The sequence below is a fragment of the Asparagus officinalis genome, chromosome 7 (genome assembly GCF_001876935.1).
Source record: "Asparagus officinalis chromosome 7, Aspof.V1, whole genome shotgun sequence".
Lineage (NCBI taxonomy): Eukaryota > Viridiplantae > Streptophyta > Magnoliopsida > Asparagales > Asparagaceae > Asparagus > Asparagus officinalis.
The window spans coordinates 25169693-25187358 of record NC_033800.1 but is presented as its reverse complement, the minus strand read 5'-3'; the positions used below and the strand labels follow the sequence as shown (position 1 = coordinate 25187358).

At 39.7% G+C, this 17666-nt stretch overlaps 1 protein-coding gene across 1 annotated transcript; it reads left to right on the top strand.

The window, feature by feature from the left end:
* On the top strand, window positions 288–4993 carry LOC109846852. Its single transcript, XM_020416091.1, has 7 exons — window positions 288–993; window positions 1063–1221; window positions 1318–1377; window positions 1485–1730; window positions 1807–1989; window positions 2058–2780; window positions 4908–4993. Exons 1-7 carry the CDS (start codon window positions 288–290, stop codon window positions 4991–4993), a joined length of 2163 nt encoding a protein of 720 aa, XP_020271680.1.

The following is a 17666-nucleotide window of genomic DNA, read 5'->3' as shown; positions in this document are numbered from 1 at the left end:
CGATTCTCCGGTACCTACAACACGACCTTATTGGATGCTGAAGACCCAAGGCAGAATCGCACCATCTTGGATGTCGGGTGCTTCAGATGGTTGATGAACATTCGACCTGGTTATTTATTATTCTGGGTAAGAGACGTTTGTCATATTACCAAATATACGTCGGCAATCCAAATCGTCACCTTAGCTTTCGAGGTGGACTTATCGACGGTGCGAGAGCTTGGTTTTGGAGTATCGCTGGCTGCACCAACGCTGAATTTGATCTTCCTTTAGAAGTGGCACCTCTACGGATGACCTTCCTGTTTTGCAAGTGGTTGATAGCCACCAATATCGTCACTCGACGTAGGAGAATATCAGATTCAGAGGAAGAGGTAGCTCCACGGCAAGCAACAGAAGTGACCTGTGAAGCTGTGATGTCGCCCCGAGGAAAAGAAGCTGCTGAATCCTCGAGAAAAGGAAAGGAACCGGCCTGCCCAACCGACAGTGAAGAAGAGTTTGATAGTGAAGAAATTGAAACTTCTGAGGGGACGGGTGAGGCTGATTCAAGTTCTGAGGAAGCAGCTGGCCTCCCCGATTCCTTCTTTGAGAGGGGACTTGTGCGCCCATCTGCTGCGCCTGCCCAACCACAGGATGCTCCAAAAAAAAGAAGAGAGAGAGTAGTCATGACCCATCCCAACCGGATGACGGTAGAGGTCCTCAGCGGAGATGAAGAGGATACAGTGCCTCTTGCTCATAGGCAAAGATCTCAATCTTCCACTCAGGCTCAAACTCAGATTCCTCCCGGAACTGAATTACGCACCAAACGTCGTCACGAAGGTTCTGAAGCACGTCCACCGAAGAGACAAAAAAATGTTGTCTCTAAGCCACGCGTTCATCTTCCTGTTCTAGAGGAGACGTCTGGTCGTAGTGCTTCTTCTGATGTTGTCTCTAAGCCACGCGTTCATCTTCCTGTTCTAGAGGAGACGTCTGGTCGTAGTGCTTCTTCTGATGAACAAGGTAACTATTTGTTTTTATTGTTCTCACGCTTCTTAACACTCAAACTCATCTTATTCTCAACTTCTGTAGGGAGTCAAGAAGAGGGAGAAAATCGAGTTGAAGCTGTTTCTCCTGGTGGTATGGAGACTGAGGAAACCAGCTTCGTCCAACAAATGCAGGACGCTCTGAAGGAAGGACCAGCTAGCGTTCCACCAATCTCTGACATTGATCCATTAGCTTCAAACACAGGTACTGATCTTTCTCCATTCGGAAGAGAAATCCGAGAAATGAATGAGTCGGACTGTGTGCCTCCTCTAATGACTTGTGCGCTTGGTCTCCTTTTAGTTAAACTAAAAGAAGCGGGTGCAAGTAGTGGAGCTCTCGACTCTGTCCCCGTCAACGAAGGTAAAATTAATCTTTGTCTTGAGCAAATTCGTCTAAATTTATATGTGATTTATGCCTTATATATATATATTTTTACTTGATTAATCCCGTAAGTGTTCGAATTATAGGACCAGTCATTAGAACTGATACAGCTATAATCACTGGGACGTCTGATACATCGGAGGGTCGTGACCTCGTGCCATGGGTGGGAACTGAGTTTGATTTGCAATCATCAGTTCTCGAATCTCAACCTGCTACTCCTATGGACCCCATGATGATAGAAGTCACCGTCACTCCCCAAATTAGTCCGGTTGCAACAAAAGCGAGACCAACTGAAGAAGTTGGTACGTCGGCCGATGTTGTGCCTAGAGTTGGTGAGTTTTGCCCATCATTTGTTTCAAATTTCGGATTAACTTCCCATCATGCTCATTGTAATCCTTCTGTTTGTAGAATCCCCTCTTAAGGAGCCTATTAACTTGGACCCGAAGTTCTCTGAAGTTGAGATTGAAAAATCTTCTGACGTAGCAGGTACGTCAAAGGCTGTCAGTCCTGAACCAACTTTGGCTGTTCAGGAGGCCGGACTACCACTATTGGGTGAACAAAGTCATGCTGAAGGCTCTTCTGTTAAATTTGGTATGCTTCAACTTGCCGTTATGCATGCACACATACATTTTGTACTAACATATTTGTCCTCATCACAGCTCCTCCTTCATCATTATCAGACCGCATACAAGCATTATTGGCGGACGAAGACCCCGATAAAGCTGTCATTTGTTCTGATCTCCAAGGCTTTGTCCATTTTTTGAATACCATGATCGATCGCATTCTCTTCATAGGGTCACCTTTTGAGAATTTTAAAAGACCTCTTGATCACTACATATCGGAAATTAGAGAGGAAGGATATGGTGAGTTAGCCGATTTGCTCAGTGCTTATTTGGTCGACTTGAGGCAACATGTTGAACTTCTGAAGGATTTCCGCACCAAAGGCGTACCCTCCTATATCGCTTCTCAAATGGACTCCAGGTTGCAAGTGTGGCGCGATTCTCAAACATCTGCTAACTCTGAACTCCAAAAGCTAAGAGCCCGCAGTAATCAACTTAGGGTGAGTGTTGGCAGAAAAACACAAGCCAAGGTCAATCGGTATCGGGACTTAGAGTCGAGTCAGGCTGAGATAGCTCGCTTGGAAGAACAACTTGCAAAGGCCAATGATGCTCACGAAATTTTGGAGTCCGATTTGGCAAAAATAACTCAAGCTGAAGAAAGCTTATTTCAGCAACTGAATATTCAGGATCAGATACTTGCTGAGAAGGAGCGAGAGGTCGCCGAACTTCAGAGTGTTGATGAAGAAGCTTTCAAAGTTAAATTGACGGCTAAGCTTGAACATGCTTATGCGTTAGAGCTTTCAAAACTTGAAGATCAGATTAGTCAATATAAACTTTTGTAATTGGAGAACATATATATATATTTTTTAGCTTTGTTTGAACACTCTTGGTCAATATATTGAATCCTTTTGCTTATTAAGATTTTATTATGATTACTCATTCTTGTTTAAAATAAATAACCATAATACTTATAGGATTTTTGGCAAATCCTCAGCCATCAACGGATTTGATATGCCTTTACCAACTACCGTTTGAGTCGGGCTAGTATGTGAATTATCTAAATCCGTTTCACATATAACGTTGCGCTAAAAGAATTAAACTCTTTTAGACTTTGAACTACACTGTTGAATATGTAGGCTACATGTGTTAGATGTAGGCTTATCTCTAATAAGGGATAGAGATAACATCCCCCATGTGATATGGATTTTAAAGTGTGAATAGGTTGCGCTTCCTATATAGGACAACGAACCCGAAATCAGAGAGGAAGAATTTTATATTCTATCTCCCGGTCTCTTGTTTGTTGGTAGAGATAAACCCAGAATTGGAGAGGAAGAATTTTATATTCTATCTCCTGGTCTCTTGTTTGTTGGTAGAGATGAACCCGATGATGGAGAGGAAGAATTTTATATTCTATCTCCTGGTCTCTTGTTTGTTGGTAGAGATGAACCCGATGATGGAGAGGAAGAATTGTATATTCTATCTCCTGGTCTTTTTTTTGTTGGTAGAGATGAACCCGATGATGGAGAGGAAGAATTTTATATTCCATCTTTCAATCTCTTGTTTGTTGGTAGAGATGAACCCGAAATCGGAGAGGAAGAATTTTATATTCTATCTCCTAGTCTCTTGTTTGTTGGTAGAGATAAACCCAAAATCGAAGAGGAAAAATTTTATATTCTATCTCCTGGTGCAAAGGAAAACTCAAAGTGGGATCTCCACTTAAAGAATCTGGATTGGTTTGAATAATCCTAACTGTCATAAGGTTTGATTACTCAACTTGAAAATGGACCTCTTGTTCGTAGAATGAATCAAGAAGAGATTTTGGCTTTGGTCCTAATTGTAGTAAGGTTTGATCAAGTGGGAGCTGAGATAATTTTACCTCTAATAGGCTAAATTGTTCAAATGGAATTGAGATCTTTTCATTCGTCGAAAAGGAATCTCAGTTTTTAAAAGTGAACCTCTCGTTCAAGAAAGGAATCGAGTGGAGATTTTGTGGTGCGGGGTTGTGAATCGTCGAGCCTCCCCCACAATTGTACTATGGGTATCCTGAATATATTACGGATAATATTTTTTCAGGAACTTCCCATTTATTGGCATCATTAACTTGCTACTATCCTGGGTAATCAGGCGATAGGCACCATTTGAATAGACTGTTTCTATTACAAACGGTCCTTCCCATTTTGGTTCAAATTTTCCTTTCTTTTTGGAGTTGAGGATCATAGGCCGTCTTTCAGCTAGAACCAAATCCCCTTCTTTGAAACTCCGTTGTCGAACCTTCTTATCGAAAGCTCGGGAAATTCTGGCTTGGTAGAACTTAATATGCTGTTGAGCTTCTAAGCGTTTTTCGTCGAGCATCTCGAGTTCTTCGAGACGTTTTTGATGTTGGTCTTCGGTTGTCATCTGGGTTGCGAGAGCAATCCGAAGAGATGAAATTTGTATTTCCAATGGAAGAACGGCTTCACATCCGTATACCAACGAATACGGGGTCGCTCCCGTCGGTGTACGTACCGTGGTACGATAGGCCCATAAAGCCGCGCCAAGCTTGTCATCCCAATCTCGTTTATTTGTTTTCACGAGTTTTGACAAGAGTTTTATGATTGTCTTATTGAAGGCTTCAGCCAATCCATTTGCTGTGGGATTGTAAGCTGTCGACGAAACGTCCTGAATTTTGAACTTCTCGCAAAACCTGATGAAGGCGTTGCTGATGAATTGAAGACCGTTGTCATGTATGATTCGTCTTGGGACACCATGCCGGTAGATGATATGGTGTTTGATGAATGCAATGATGTTATTCGTTTTAACTTCTCTGAGTGGAATCGCTTCAGCCCATTTAGAGAAGTAATCGGTGATTGCTAGGATGAACCGATCACCTTTGACTGACGGGGGATTTATAGGACCAACAATATCCATTCCCCAAGTCTTAAACGGCCATGATGTTGCTGACGGGTGTAGATACTCTGGAGGCTGGTGCATATAATTTGCGTGTAATTGACATGCTTGACATCGTTGGGCATACTCAGCTGCGTCCTTTATCATAGTTGGCCAATAATATCTCATTCTTCTAAGTCGGTCACAGAGCTTAGGACCGGGTTGATGTGCACCACATGTCCCCTCATGCGCCTCTATGAGTGCTTGTTCTGCTTCCTTATTGGATAGACAACGGAGTAATAGACCGTCGTACGACCGTTGGTACAACATTTGTGATTCAGCGTTGTAGTAAAATCTCGGTGCTCTCCGCCGAATCGAATCCCTTTCTTTTACGTCTTCCGGTAAGATACCGTGTAAGACATAATCAATAATAGGGAAACGCCAATCTCGAACTTCAGGTTCAACTCCTGTTGAATATGCTTCTTTGGCAACCGAATCGTAGATAGGGACGATAAGTTGGTGAGTTCTCACTGTGATTAATTGTTCTGTCTCGAGAGGCTGAGCCAGAGATACCGACAATGCCGCCAATGCGTCTGCGTATGTATTTTGGAGACGCGGAATGTACTCGATGAAAAATTCTTCAAACGAGCTTGCCACCTCAATGGCCACCTGGTGGTATGCAATCAGGTCTTGATTTCTGACTTCATACTCTCCTCGAATCTGATTAACTATCAGTTGAGAATCTCCAAAAGCTTCAAGGTATTCGACCCCCAGCTCTTTGGCAAAATTGAGTCCAATTATCAATGCATTGTACTCGGCTACGTTATTAGAGCATGGTTCGGTCAACGAGTATGCTCTAGGTAAGACATGCTTTCCCGGGGAAACTAAAACGACCCCCACTCCTGAGGAGATTTTAGAACATCCGGGTGCGCTCGCCACGTTGGTTGCTCGGGAAGCCCCGTCGAAGTATAATTGCCACATTTGTTGATGTGAGGTGGTATTAACTTCGTGAGTTTCGTCCGGCAGGTCGTCGTACAACTCAACTACATCTTTTGTAGGATTTTCCGCTAAAAGATCGCAAATAGCTCTTCCTTTAACTGATTTTTGTTGTTTGAAGTATAAATCATATTGCGATAGAAGTAGAGCCCACCTGGCTAGACGCCAATTCATAGAGGCCGGTTGGGTCATGAATACTCGGATGGGATTTATGTTGGAAATGACATAGATTGTCTGTCCAATCAAATAATGTCGCATTTTCTGAATCGCGAATACCAAGGCGAGGCATTCCTTCTCAATCATCGGATAACGAGACTCAGCTCCTACCAATGTACGACTCAAATAATACACAGCTTGCTCGTGACCGTTATCGTCGTCTTGTGCAAGTAATGCACTTAACGAATGGCTCGTCCCTTTGACATAAATCAAAAACGGTCTGCCGGATTTCGGGGCAACGAGAATAGGTGGATTCGCCAGATATTTCTTAATATCCTCGAATGCCTTTTGGCATGCTTCATCCCAAACGAATGACACGCCTTTCTTCGCGAGCTTAGAGAACGGTTGACATTTTCCAGACATATTTGATATAAACCGACGGATGTATGCCAGTCGACCTTGCAACCCTCTGAGTTCTTTAAGATTTCTCGGGGGTTGTAGTTCATGTATTGCCTTCACCTTATCAGGATCAATATGAAACCCTTTTGTGGTAACGACGAATCCCAGAAATTTACCGGTCGACATTCCAAGGAAGGATTTAGTCGGGTTCATTTTTAGCTGATGAATTCTCATAAGCTCGAACATTGTCTTCAGATCGTTAATGTGGTCATTTTTATCCCGACTCTTAACGACCAGGTCATCAACGTAGCATTCGACGGTCTTCCGGAGGTGCTCTTGAAAGATCTTCGTCATTGCTCGTTGGTATGTAGCACCGGCATTCTTCAAACCGAATGGCATAATAGTATAACAAAAGACACCTAGGGGTGTTCTGAATGCTGTATGTTTTTCATCATCCGGGTGCATCTTGATTTGATTATACCCAGAAAATCTATCCATGAATGACATTCTTTCAAACCCGCATGTGTTGTCAATGATGACATCCGTAATCGGTAGAGGAAAGTCGTCTTTGGGGCAGGCCATATTCAGATCTCTGAAGTCGATACAGATTCTGATTTTTTCGTTCTTTTTAAGGACTGGAACAATATTGGCCAACCATTCAGGATGTTGTTCTTCTCTGACAAAACCCGAATCAATCAACTTCTTGACTTCAGCTTCTATTGCCTCCATAATTTGCGGACGAAACCGTCTTTGTTGTTGTTTGACAGGTTTAACATCCGGTTTAATGTTAAGGCTGTGCATTGCTACATTTGGGTCGAGTCCAGGCATATCTTCGTAATTCCAGGCGAAAACGTCGATATACTCTCTAATGAGGGCGATTAGCTCCTCTTTCTCATCTGGTGGAAGATCACCGCTAATAAATATAGGTTTCGGATTATTTTCGTTACCCATATTAACTTGGACGACTTTATCCTCTGTGGGAGGTTCTCTTTGCTCAAATCGATCACCGTATTGGATATTCATGTAATGTATCCAAGGATCTTCCCAAGTGGGTAACTGATCGTCTCCTTCTGTTGTGGAAGGATCGACTGTTGCCATGTTTGTCATGAGACTTTTAAACCTTTCCCCAATGCTCACATCAGAATCCCTGGTTGAAGCATCGGATGAATGCCCACTCCTATTTATCAATTGGCTGATGATTTGCTGGTAATCTTCGTCGTCAGACGATGAAGCATAACCTAGACCCCTTTTACGACTGTAATAATTATCTGGTTTTCCTTTTGGTACATAGGCAGGACGGGGTGGAACCCTAATACCTTCACCAAAATAAAGACCTTCACCGAGTGAGAGGTCATAGCCTTGCTTTGTCATGTAGCCATTTGCTTGTGAACTATACCGAGAGAAATGTCACCCGGGTTTTTCTTCGTCCGAATTAATGTCCAAGAAATGATCTGGAGTAGGGGATGGTTCCCCTTTTCCAAAGACTATCTCTTTTTCACCCCCTGTCTTCGCGGGTAGTATCATAGTTGTTCCGAATGAAGTTTGGAGGTGTTTCGTCGTCGTACAAGACGAACGAAGTGGCATATGTAGACTAGGATCGTCATACAATTTCTACATTACATCATCGAGACAACGCGAGTACTCTAAATCATGATTTATTATTTCATCGGCAAGCTGTCAGTTACAACTTTCGTCCGACGATTCATCACCGTCAAGATCGATTACAAGAGGTTCAATGTCATTTAGTACAAGACCTTCACTATAATCGAGCCCGGCTTCGGTACCAGCTTCTTCTCCGCTGTCCATGCCATGGGCCGATGGTTCAGTATCGGACTCAGCACCATAAAGAAGGGAGTCAGTAAAGTAATTTTCTAACCCCTTGAATGGTTGCTTATCCGCGACCACCGTCTTGACCTCCTCATTAGTGTCGACATATTTCAAACACTGATGGAGGGTGGAGGGAACTATAAGATTACCGTGGATCCATGGACGACCCAACAGTAAGTTATAGGAAGTCTCCGCATCGATCACATAGCAGGTGACTTCAGACTTCAGATCTCCGAGTTGACACTTCACCCGGATTTTTCCCAACGGTCGTGACCCGCTTGTGTTGAAACCATAGATAACCGTTCCAGTGGAGGCTAACTTGCTGGCGGGAATTCATCAACCGAAGTGGCATGATGCTAACAGCGGAACCCGGATCAACTTGGATCCGATTGACAACGCTTGAGCCAATATATCCGGTGAAATATAGAGGCCTATCATGTTTTGAATTTTTAACTTGCATATCTTCTTTGGTAAAAGCTATGCAAGGGAATCTCGTAGCTGCCAAGTTACAGTGCTGAACCGACGACTCTGGCTCTTCAGGAGTTGACTTAATTTGGGTGAGGAATACTTCAGAATCAGCTAACGCTTCTTGTAGAGCTTCTCTGGTATCCTTTGAGAGACGTAATAATTCGTATAGCGTGATCCTTGCTGGGATATTAGCTAACTGAGGACGACTCTGGCTCTTCAGGAGTTGGCTTAATTTGGGTGAGGAATACTTCAGAATCAGCTAACGCTTCTTGTAGAGCTTCTCTGGTATCCTTTGAGGGACGTAATAATTCGTATAGCGTGATCCTTACTGGGATATTAGCTAACTGAGCCATGACGTCAAAACGGTAGGGAGCGTTTGAGCTTTCCGGTTTATCTCATCCAATTGGTCGGTTGAAACGAGACTGCTTCGGAACTTGAACCTCTTTGCGTTGGGGTTCCTTCTCTTTTTGCTTAGCCGGTTGTTGCGGCTTTTCAGCAGCTACTGGAGGAGTTGCAACTACCCCCAGCTCTTTCAGAGTTGTGGCATTTGGGTTAGAGGTTTCAGGATATTTATAATGGTATTCATTCCCACCTCTTGTAGCGAAAACTTCCTGTTCCCCCTCAGAAAGTGATAAAGCTGAGATTTCTTCATCATCTTTCTCAGGAATTGCCGAGGCTCCGTAACAAGTTTTTTCTTTTCCTTTGCCTTTCACTTTCTTCTTTGACGTGGATGTCGTCCATTGTTCATCTTCAAGCAAATCCGGATGAACCCAAAGGATTTCACTGTTGGGGGTTGTGTGAGATACAAGCCCCTTTTGGCGCTGTCCATGAGGATCATCGTTGATGGTTTGCATCTTGACCTTTGATACCGGTTCGGCTTGAAACCAGGATAAAGGAACTAATCCGAAGCTGATAGATACTGCATTCTCCCCTACTTTCTTCTCTTTCGGCTTCGGTGTCACGATGCCAACATCGATTAAGGTTTGTATTTTGTCCTTTAAGACATAACACGCCTTAGTGGGATGGTGGACCCTTCTGTGATATGCACAATACTTCGGGTCATTGATCTTCGTTGCTTCTTCTTGGTTTGTGACCGGTGGAAGCTTGATCTTGTTATTCTCTAGCAGGTATTTGAAGATGACCGAAACTTCATCATCTTTGAAAGAGTATTCTTTCGGGAATCTAGGCTCCGAAGTCTTGGGTTGCCTCGGAGGTTGTTGATTCTGATTTGGCGCCAGTTGGAAAGACGATTGCTGCGGTTGTTGTGATGTTTGATGAGCATCGACAGCTGCCGCAGACCCTCTTCCTCGGCCTCGAGGATTAAAGTTCTGTTTTTGGTTATTAGCTGGTGGCAGACCTCTCTCCAAATTCTTTCTCTTGAGAAAGCGTTCAGCCTGTTCACCTCTTACTTTCAACTCTTTCCAAGTTTTAGAGGGGACAACCCCCATGACCTCTAATACATCCAGCGACAAGTTATTGTGACATGTTTGCAGAATAAATTCCTCTGTGAGTGGATCTCTGCAGCTCACCGCTTTGTCCCGGAATCGTTTGACAAAAAAATCAACCGACTCCCCATCCTTCTGCTTCTCGTCCAACAACGTGCCAATAGAGACCTCTGTGTCGTCGTCGAAGAAATTGGTGAGGAATAATTCTTCCATATCCTCCCAGCTAGTGATACTCCCAGGCTTAAGGCATCGGTACCAATCGAAGGCAGGCCCGCGAAGGGTTCCTACGAATGACCGGACCATCAGGGATGATTTGGTCGGACCGCTTCCGGAGTTGTCTTTATCTGGAGGAGGATCTTCAAATATCGTCTCATCCTCTTCATTACGCCGACTGGATTCTGCTCTTTGGCTTGATTCTGGTTGGTGTTGCTGAACCTGCAAATCTCGCATCTGCTGCATAGTCAACTCCATCTCGGTTTTGAATTCAGCTCTAATTTCTTCGCGTTGTTTAGCCAACGTTTCCTATAATATATTAGCTAGTTGATCCGGCGTAATTGCGAATGATTCTCTGACTCGCCCGACACTGGATGCGGTATCGTCTGAAGCGATAGCAGAACAAGTGTCTGACAATTCTTCGTCTGAAGATAACCCCTCATGCATTCTCTTGTAATCTCGACGTAGGTTGGCTCTTCTTTGTAACCGTGACATTCTCTGAGAAAGACCCCGCTCAACTCTCCCTCCCGGAGAGAAATCAGGGTCGGGGTTAACTGACTGTTGCTTTCCTTTGTTGGTCATGTTGATAGTGACCTCAGGGAACTCATCTTGTCGGATTGCAGATTTTTTCTTGTTGAAACGTCTCATTTTGGGTCTTGACGCTTCATTGGACAATCTTTAAAATACGGAGACTCTTGTTGAATTATTTTTAGAGCATCCGTATTCTGTCAGCACTGCTTTAATGAGTCTCTCACAAGCGCAATGAGACTCGTTTTCTCGGACAATCCATTTTCTTGAATTATTCTTCTGATAATACAGCTCATCACTATTGTGATTTGAGCAACCTATCTGTGGTTTCTGAACCTTGTTAACATGCACAGGACGACTAGTTGTCGCCACTGAGCGATCCAATGTTAAATTTTTAAATACACCCCCATGAGGGTGTGGAGTTTTTATAGGTCCTAAACGAGAGTGAACTGCTATTCTCTCGTTTTGGACTGGTGCAGTTCTGACAGGAGGGTGTTTACGACCCCCTGCGTAAGAAACCACCAAGGGTTTATTCGCTGGATATGATTGTTCTTTGACTGGGGCTTTGCCTCGATCGTTAACCGAAGGACCGAGGCGATCCGCCATTGTGATCTTGAACTTTGATAAATCTGGACTAACCCATGGTTTCACTGGTGATACATTAAACGGGCCCGGAACGGATGTTTGCGGCGCCTTCGGAACCCAAACTTTACGGTTATTTGGTGGCTTTTCAGACACCAACTCCTTCTTGATTCCTTGTTTTTGTTGACGAAAAGCGCGGGCACGGGCGGCCTTCACCTGACGCCTTTGTATTCGTTCCTTAAGGGTTGAGGGTGCCCTTTTGACGAGGGTTCACTCCTCCGTCGTAAGCTGTGCAGAAATATGATTATTTTGCCGTTGAGGCAACTGAGTCATTTTCTGTTTCCTCGACTCTAGGTCCGCATAGTAATAGACCCCGTCGGTTTGTTGCATGGCCTTAGCTAATTGACGAGCACGGCGCTGGCGCTGTCTCTGACGAGCATTGACGAGCACGGCGCTGGCGCTGTCTCTGACGAGCCCTCTTCGTCAGCACCGGCGAGCTATGATTCAGTGACTCCTCAATTGGTGCAGAGTCATTTGGAGCAGAAACGTTGCAGGGAGATTCTTTAGCAACGATCGGGCAAGAATCTTCGCCTGCGGCCTTCGTTGGAATTGCAGACTTGAAAGTTTTCTTAGAAGATGAGATCTTCCTATATTTGCGAGATGAGGAAGATTTCACAGATGAGGATGACAAATACTCCTCAAACTTCGCCTGATCGAACTCGTATTCGATCTCTTCATTAACAACGATCTTGATCGGTTGCGACACCGCGGCCTCGGCAGCAAGGCCGCTGGCTCCCACTGTGGTCGCCAGTTTGTTTGCGTCAAAAGTTGCTTCCATTGATAATTCTATTGAACTTCGGTCATTTACAACGAATTACAGTAAAAAAATTAGAAAATTACAACTCTTGAGAAACTAACACAGAAGTCGTTTATCGAATCCTGTTTTTGTATTTATAGCCTCAGGGGTCTGTAACTGCAAAAAACTCAACAAACGACAAAGTTAGACTAGCGAGACAGTGTTTGCTGTCTCGGCCCGCGAGACAGTAAATACTGTCTCGGAAACAGTAACCGTCAGGCAGTTTTCGTTTTAACTGCCTTCCCACGTTTCAAACTCCGTTATTTTGACAGTTATTCACGTGATTTTTGCCCACGATGCTTCCCACGTCTCTTGGCAGTTGATGGACACATGTAGGGCAGTTATCAAGGTGGTTTTGACCATTTCAACACTGTCTCGCTGGCGAGACAGCAAAGCCTGTCTCGCTGGCGAGACAGTTCATATCTGTCTTGATTTTCCAAAAACAGTATGAGATCCCTTTGAGTGATCTTCTCTATGTTTGGGATATCTATTAACATTTTTTTGATGCCTACAGCGTTGAAAATCGACATTATGAGGTGTAAACGTTATTCGGGTAAGCGTAGAAAATCCGGTTGTGATAGTGGAGATCTTCTCGAGGTGAGGAGCAGAGACGTAGGTCGTGGGGACCGAACTCCGTAAACATATCATTTGTTTGATATTGCATTGGCGCACTTATTTTCATGTTCATATCTTATATCGCCATTGTGTATTGTTCTTTGTTTATTTAACCCACTATCTAGGTTATGTTTATTTCACCCTTGCATTAGTTTATATATCATTGCATATATTTCATCATATACCTCTTTGCTAGGATATATCTCTTTATTCATATTGCATATTCTTGTTCATATCATATTGTATATCTATCTTGCAAGAGTAATATTTGTATTAGTTTTAATTGGCATAAAATCGGATTAGATTAGCATAACACCCTAATCACCCCCCTCTAGGGTCTAACAATTAGCACTCTTAGTGAACGTGATACATGTATATACTATACACATCTATATCTATATCTATTTATACTACTACAAAAGAGGATTGGGGCATTAAAATTTATAATTTTCTTTTTTCCCTCTCAAATTTTGATAAATTGTAACAATGTCATTATTTCTAACTAAGCTTTCATTAAAAATTTATAAAAATAAATTTATAATTATCAATAATATTATAACTATTAATTATTTAAAATATTATAATAAAATAATTTATAAAATAAGTATACACAGTTATTAGTAGTAACTAATTAAATTATTATAATAATTATTTATGAATTATAATAAAATAGTAGTATAAATATAATAACATTTTACTAAATATATTTATAATTATACTATAATTCAATGAGTAATAAAATAAATAGAATAAATATTTAATAGCATAAATTGTATAATTATTTTAATAATATCACATAAATTATGAATTACGCTGTTTATTTAGTATTATATTGTCAAATAAATAATATAATATTATTTTTAGAGTATTTTCTCAAAGATTATTACATGATACTAAATAATTTATACTTGGTAATGATTGACAACTAACATTTTTATAAAAAGATATTTAATATTAATTATAATACAATTAATTGTTAATGATAGTATAATAAAAAAAATAAAATTTTTATAGTATTAAATTATTTAAGAACATAAGTAAAAAAAATAAATTAGATAAATATTTTTATAGATAGTATAGTTACTTTAATAGTATTACTTGAGCTAAAAATTATAGTATTAAATAAGGTAAATTACAGTAAACCTCATGAACTTTCAGCATTTTACAATAAATAGACCTTATGAACTTTCAAAATAACACTAATCCCCTTATAACTTTTGTGGAAACCCTTGATATCTTTTAGATAAATTACACCAAATCCCCAATAACTTTCAAAATGTCTTTTTATGCTATTTTTCGATTCTAAATTATAAGGGCTATCTACAAAATTCAGAATGTTATTGAGGGATTTTATTTGAAACAGAAAAGTTATTAGGGGTTTAGTGTGATTTTCAAAGTTCATAGGGGCTAAAAAGTTCATAAGGGTTTAGTGTAATTTACTCTATAAAATAATTATAATAAGAAGTAACTGTTGCAATATGTTGCATATATTAAGTGTAACTATTTAGGGAAAACCAGGAAAAAGCTAATAATATTAATATAGCTTAGTTAATTAGAATCAAGTTAATAATATTCAAGTTAGAGAGATATATTTAAAAGAACTTATAGAATTGAATGTTTTATTTAAGAACAATTTTAAAATTGGGAGACTTATCTGGGCGATCATTATAAGAAAAACAGTCAATTACAATAACTACACAATAATAATTAATTTATATATTTATCTAAGCAATCATATTATACAATTTTATTTACAACACATAGTTTTACTATACAATAAAAAATTCAAAACTTAAAACATGTACTGTCATATGCAAAGCACGTGCATTATATTAGTTTATCCAAAAAAAACCTATTAGCAACGTTTTAATACTTCTAAGATAAAATTGATAGCCTAACTGAATGATTTTATTTTTGAGAAAAAAGTTAAACATGCAATAATCTATTAGAAAAAGTCAATGATCAATAGTTTATTAGAAAAGGTAAATAAATTGATGCTAACATAAATAATTGCTTAAAAATAATTGCAAAAACTGAGATAAAAGTATGGTAATTCATAAATTGATATAATGTTCACTCATTCCTAGTCCATGTGCATAAAAACCAAAAATATTTGAAATTAAATGAGGCATCCATTAATTAAATGCAAGTAAAAAATTATAAAGAAAACTTACCTATGCATTCTTTCTTAAGGTTCGATCGAAGAAAAAACCTAAATACTCTAAACTCAGGAATCCACAGATATATTGTAATTTATAAACCGATATGATAATCCCCCTTATCAAGCCATAAAAGGGAGAGGTGGTTATGCAGATAATTGTAAGTCTGGTTCTCTAAAGATTTTATGTGTATAAATGAGATTTCCTTGCTTTCTTTTCAAAAAAATTATTTGTAAGAAACTTCTAAATAGGATAATGTTAGAAGATTGAATTGGTAAATGAATTGACCTTTCATTATGGAGAACAAAGAGAAGATTGTGGTTCTGCCAGGAAGCAAAATTAAACAACATCAATCATCATCAAAGTAAAATATAAACAAAGATATATAATTTTCATTAAAAAAGAGCTATGAAATAACAAATCGTAAATTATTAGAGCAACCACCTGATGAGGAACAGAAGTGTATTATGGTACAGAGATGAAGAGAACGAAAAGAGAGGAGTGTGAGTGGATGAGATAGAGGAGAATTTCTATTTCTTTTTCTTTTGTTGTGTTTAAAAAAAAATTGCTTTAGGAACTGCGAAAGCAACCAACACTAAAAATTATGGAAAGAAGTGGATTATAAGAGAGCAGTTGCAATTCAGATTGATTTTTATTTTATTTTTTCAGATTTGTCCGTGATATGAATGGAGAAAGTATGGAAAGTCTGAAGGACACTCTTGAATTTTATAGATTTTATGACCAAAAGGGTGTAACACCAAATTTATAGACCAAAAGCCAAGCTTCCTTTAATAGTAATAATAGATGTACTAATTATTATTTCACGACTAATCTACTTTAATAGTAATAATAATAGATGTACTAATTATTGTTTGCATGTTTTGTTTCTTTAAAAGAGGATATCACTTTATATGCACATTAAATTGAAAATATTTTTGCATGATTTGCTATATTATTATTGCATGATTTGTTTCTTTAAAAGAGGATATCACTTTATATGCACAGTAAAATTATTATCAGCTCAGTATATATTATCATTGTTTGGTTTATTTGCTTGAAGTAAGATATGCATTTATTATATACGCATGAAACTAGAAATTTTTACATCATCTATAGCACGTGCCAGATATCCGTCTAGGTTAGAATATAGTGATGTATGTTTTCTTTCTATTATTTTTTATACCAGATAATTTTCTATATTATATACTATTCTGTGATTAATTTGTTTACTTAATTAAGAAATGAGATGTGTTTATATAAAGCTGAATCTGTCAAAATAAAAGTTTCCAAATCTTGGTCTTAAATTTACGTCTTGATACATGGTATATTTAATAGCGTCCTCGTCCTCTAGAACAATATTCGTCAAGGCCATTTGTGAGTTGTAAGCTTAATTAATTCATGCATAAATTAATTATTTCTCACATAAGTGCATCTCTACATAGATAGTAACGATTATTTCATCATGGGATTTGTGTCCTATATGCTTAGATCCGGACTTACCAAACAGTAAACTAGTAATGGTATATAACAGAGAATATTTCCTTCTGATTATCAATTTATTACACAAAATAATAGAGAATATTTTGTCAGAAAAAATAGAGAATATTGAAAGATGAAAGCATATTTTCAAAATTGAGAAATTAAAGAGGGGCATGGTTAAATAAAAAATGACAATGATCTCAACCCGTTACACGAGAATCATGGCGCATGAGCTAACCTTTTTAAAAAAAATCTTTTAGAAAAATTCCTTACAATCGAGAGAGAATGTTCTAAAAATTAGTAATCATTATAGAGATGAACTATGTAGGCGTCAAAAAATGCTAATAGATATCCCAAGCATAGAGAAGATCACTCAAAAATTCACAAGAAAGGATTTCATACTGTTTTGGAAAAATCAAAACAAGTATGAACTGTCTCGCCAGCGAGACAGTCTTTGCTGTCTCGCCAGCGAGACAGTGTTGAAATAGTCAAAACTACATTTGTAACTGCCCTACACGTGTCCATTAACTGCCAAGGGACGTGGGAAACATCATGGGCGAAAATCACGTGGATAACTGCCAAAATAACGGAGTTTGAAACGTGGGAGAACAGTTACAGCGAGAAACTGCCATTTTCCGAGACAGCATTTACTGTCTCGCTGAGCGAGACAGCAAATTTACTGTCTCGCGGGTCGAGACAGCAAACGCTGTCTCGCCCAGCGAGACAGTAAACACTGTCTCGCCGTACTGACTTCTTCGATTGTTAAGTTTTTGCAGTTACTGACCCTTGAGGCTATAAATACCCCCCTAGGGTCACTTCTGACGAGGATCGAGCATTTGTTAGAGCTCCAGAGCAGAGAGAGAGAGCAGATTTGAGTTCTTTTCTTGCAACGCCTTGAAATTAAGCTTCGACTTGATTTTAAGAAGAACGACTATCTTACTTCGATAAGATATCGTTTCAATTTCTACTTCGATAACGAAGTTAGAATCATAAGCCCCCTCTTCACGATCTGTGAATCGGCGGTCCACGAACCAAGGCGTTCCCGGCACATGCAAAGTCCCACGAAAACGAGAATTGATAGACGATTTTCGTGTTTGTTTCTCAAGAGTTGTAATTTTTG

Coding starts and splice junctions, on each gene's coding strand:
- LOC109846852 (XM_020416091.1), top strand. CDS start 288: ATGACCTTCCTGTTTTGCAAGTGGTTGATAGCCACCAATATCGTCACT. Junction 1,378..1,484: donor CTCTGTCCCCGTCAACGAAG/GTAAAATTAATC, acceptor TTCGAATTATAG/GACCAGTCATTAGAACTGAT. Junction 2,781..4,907: donor AAAACTTGAAGATCAGATTA/GTCAATATAAAC, acceptor TGACGGGTGTAG/ATACTCTGGAGGCTGGTGCA.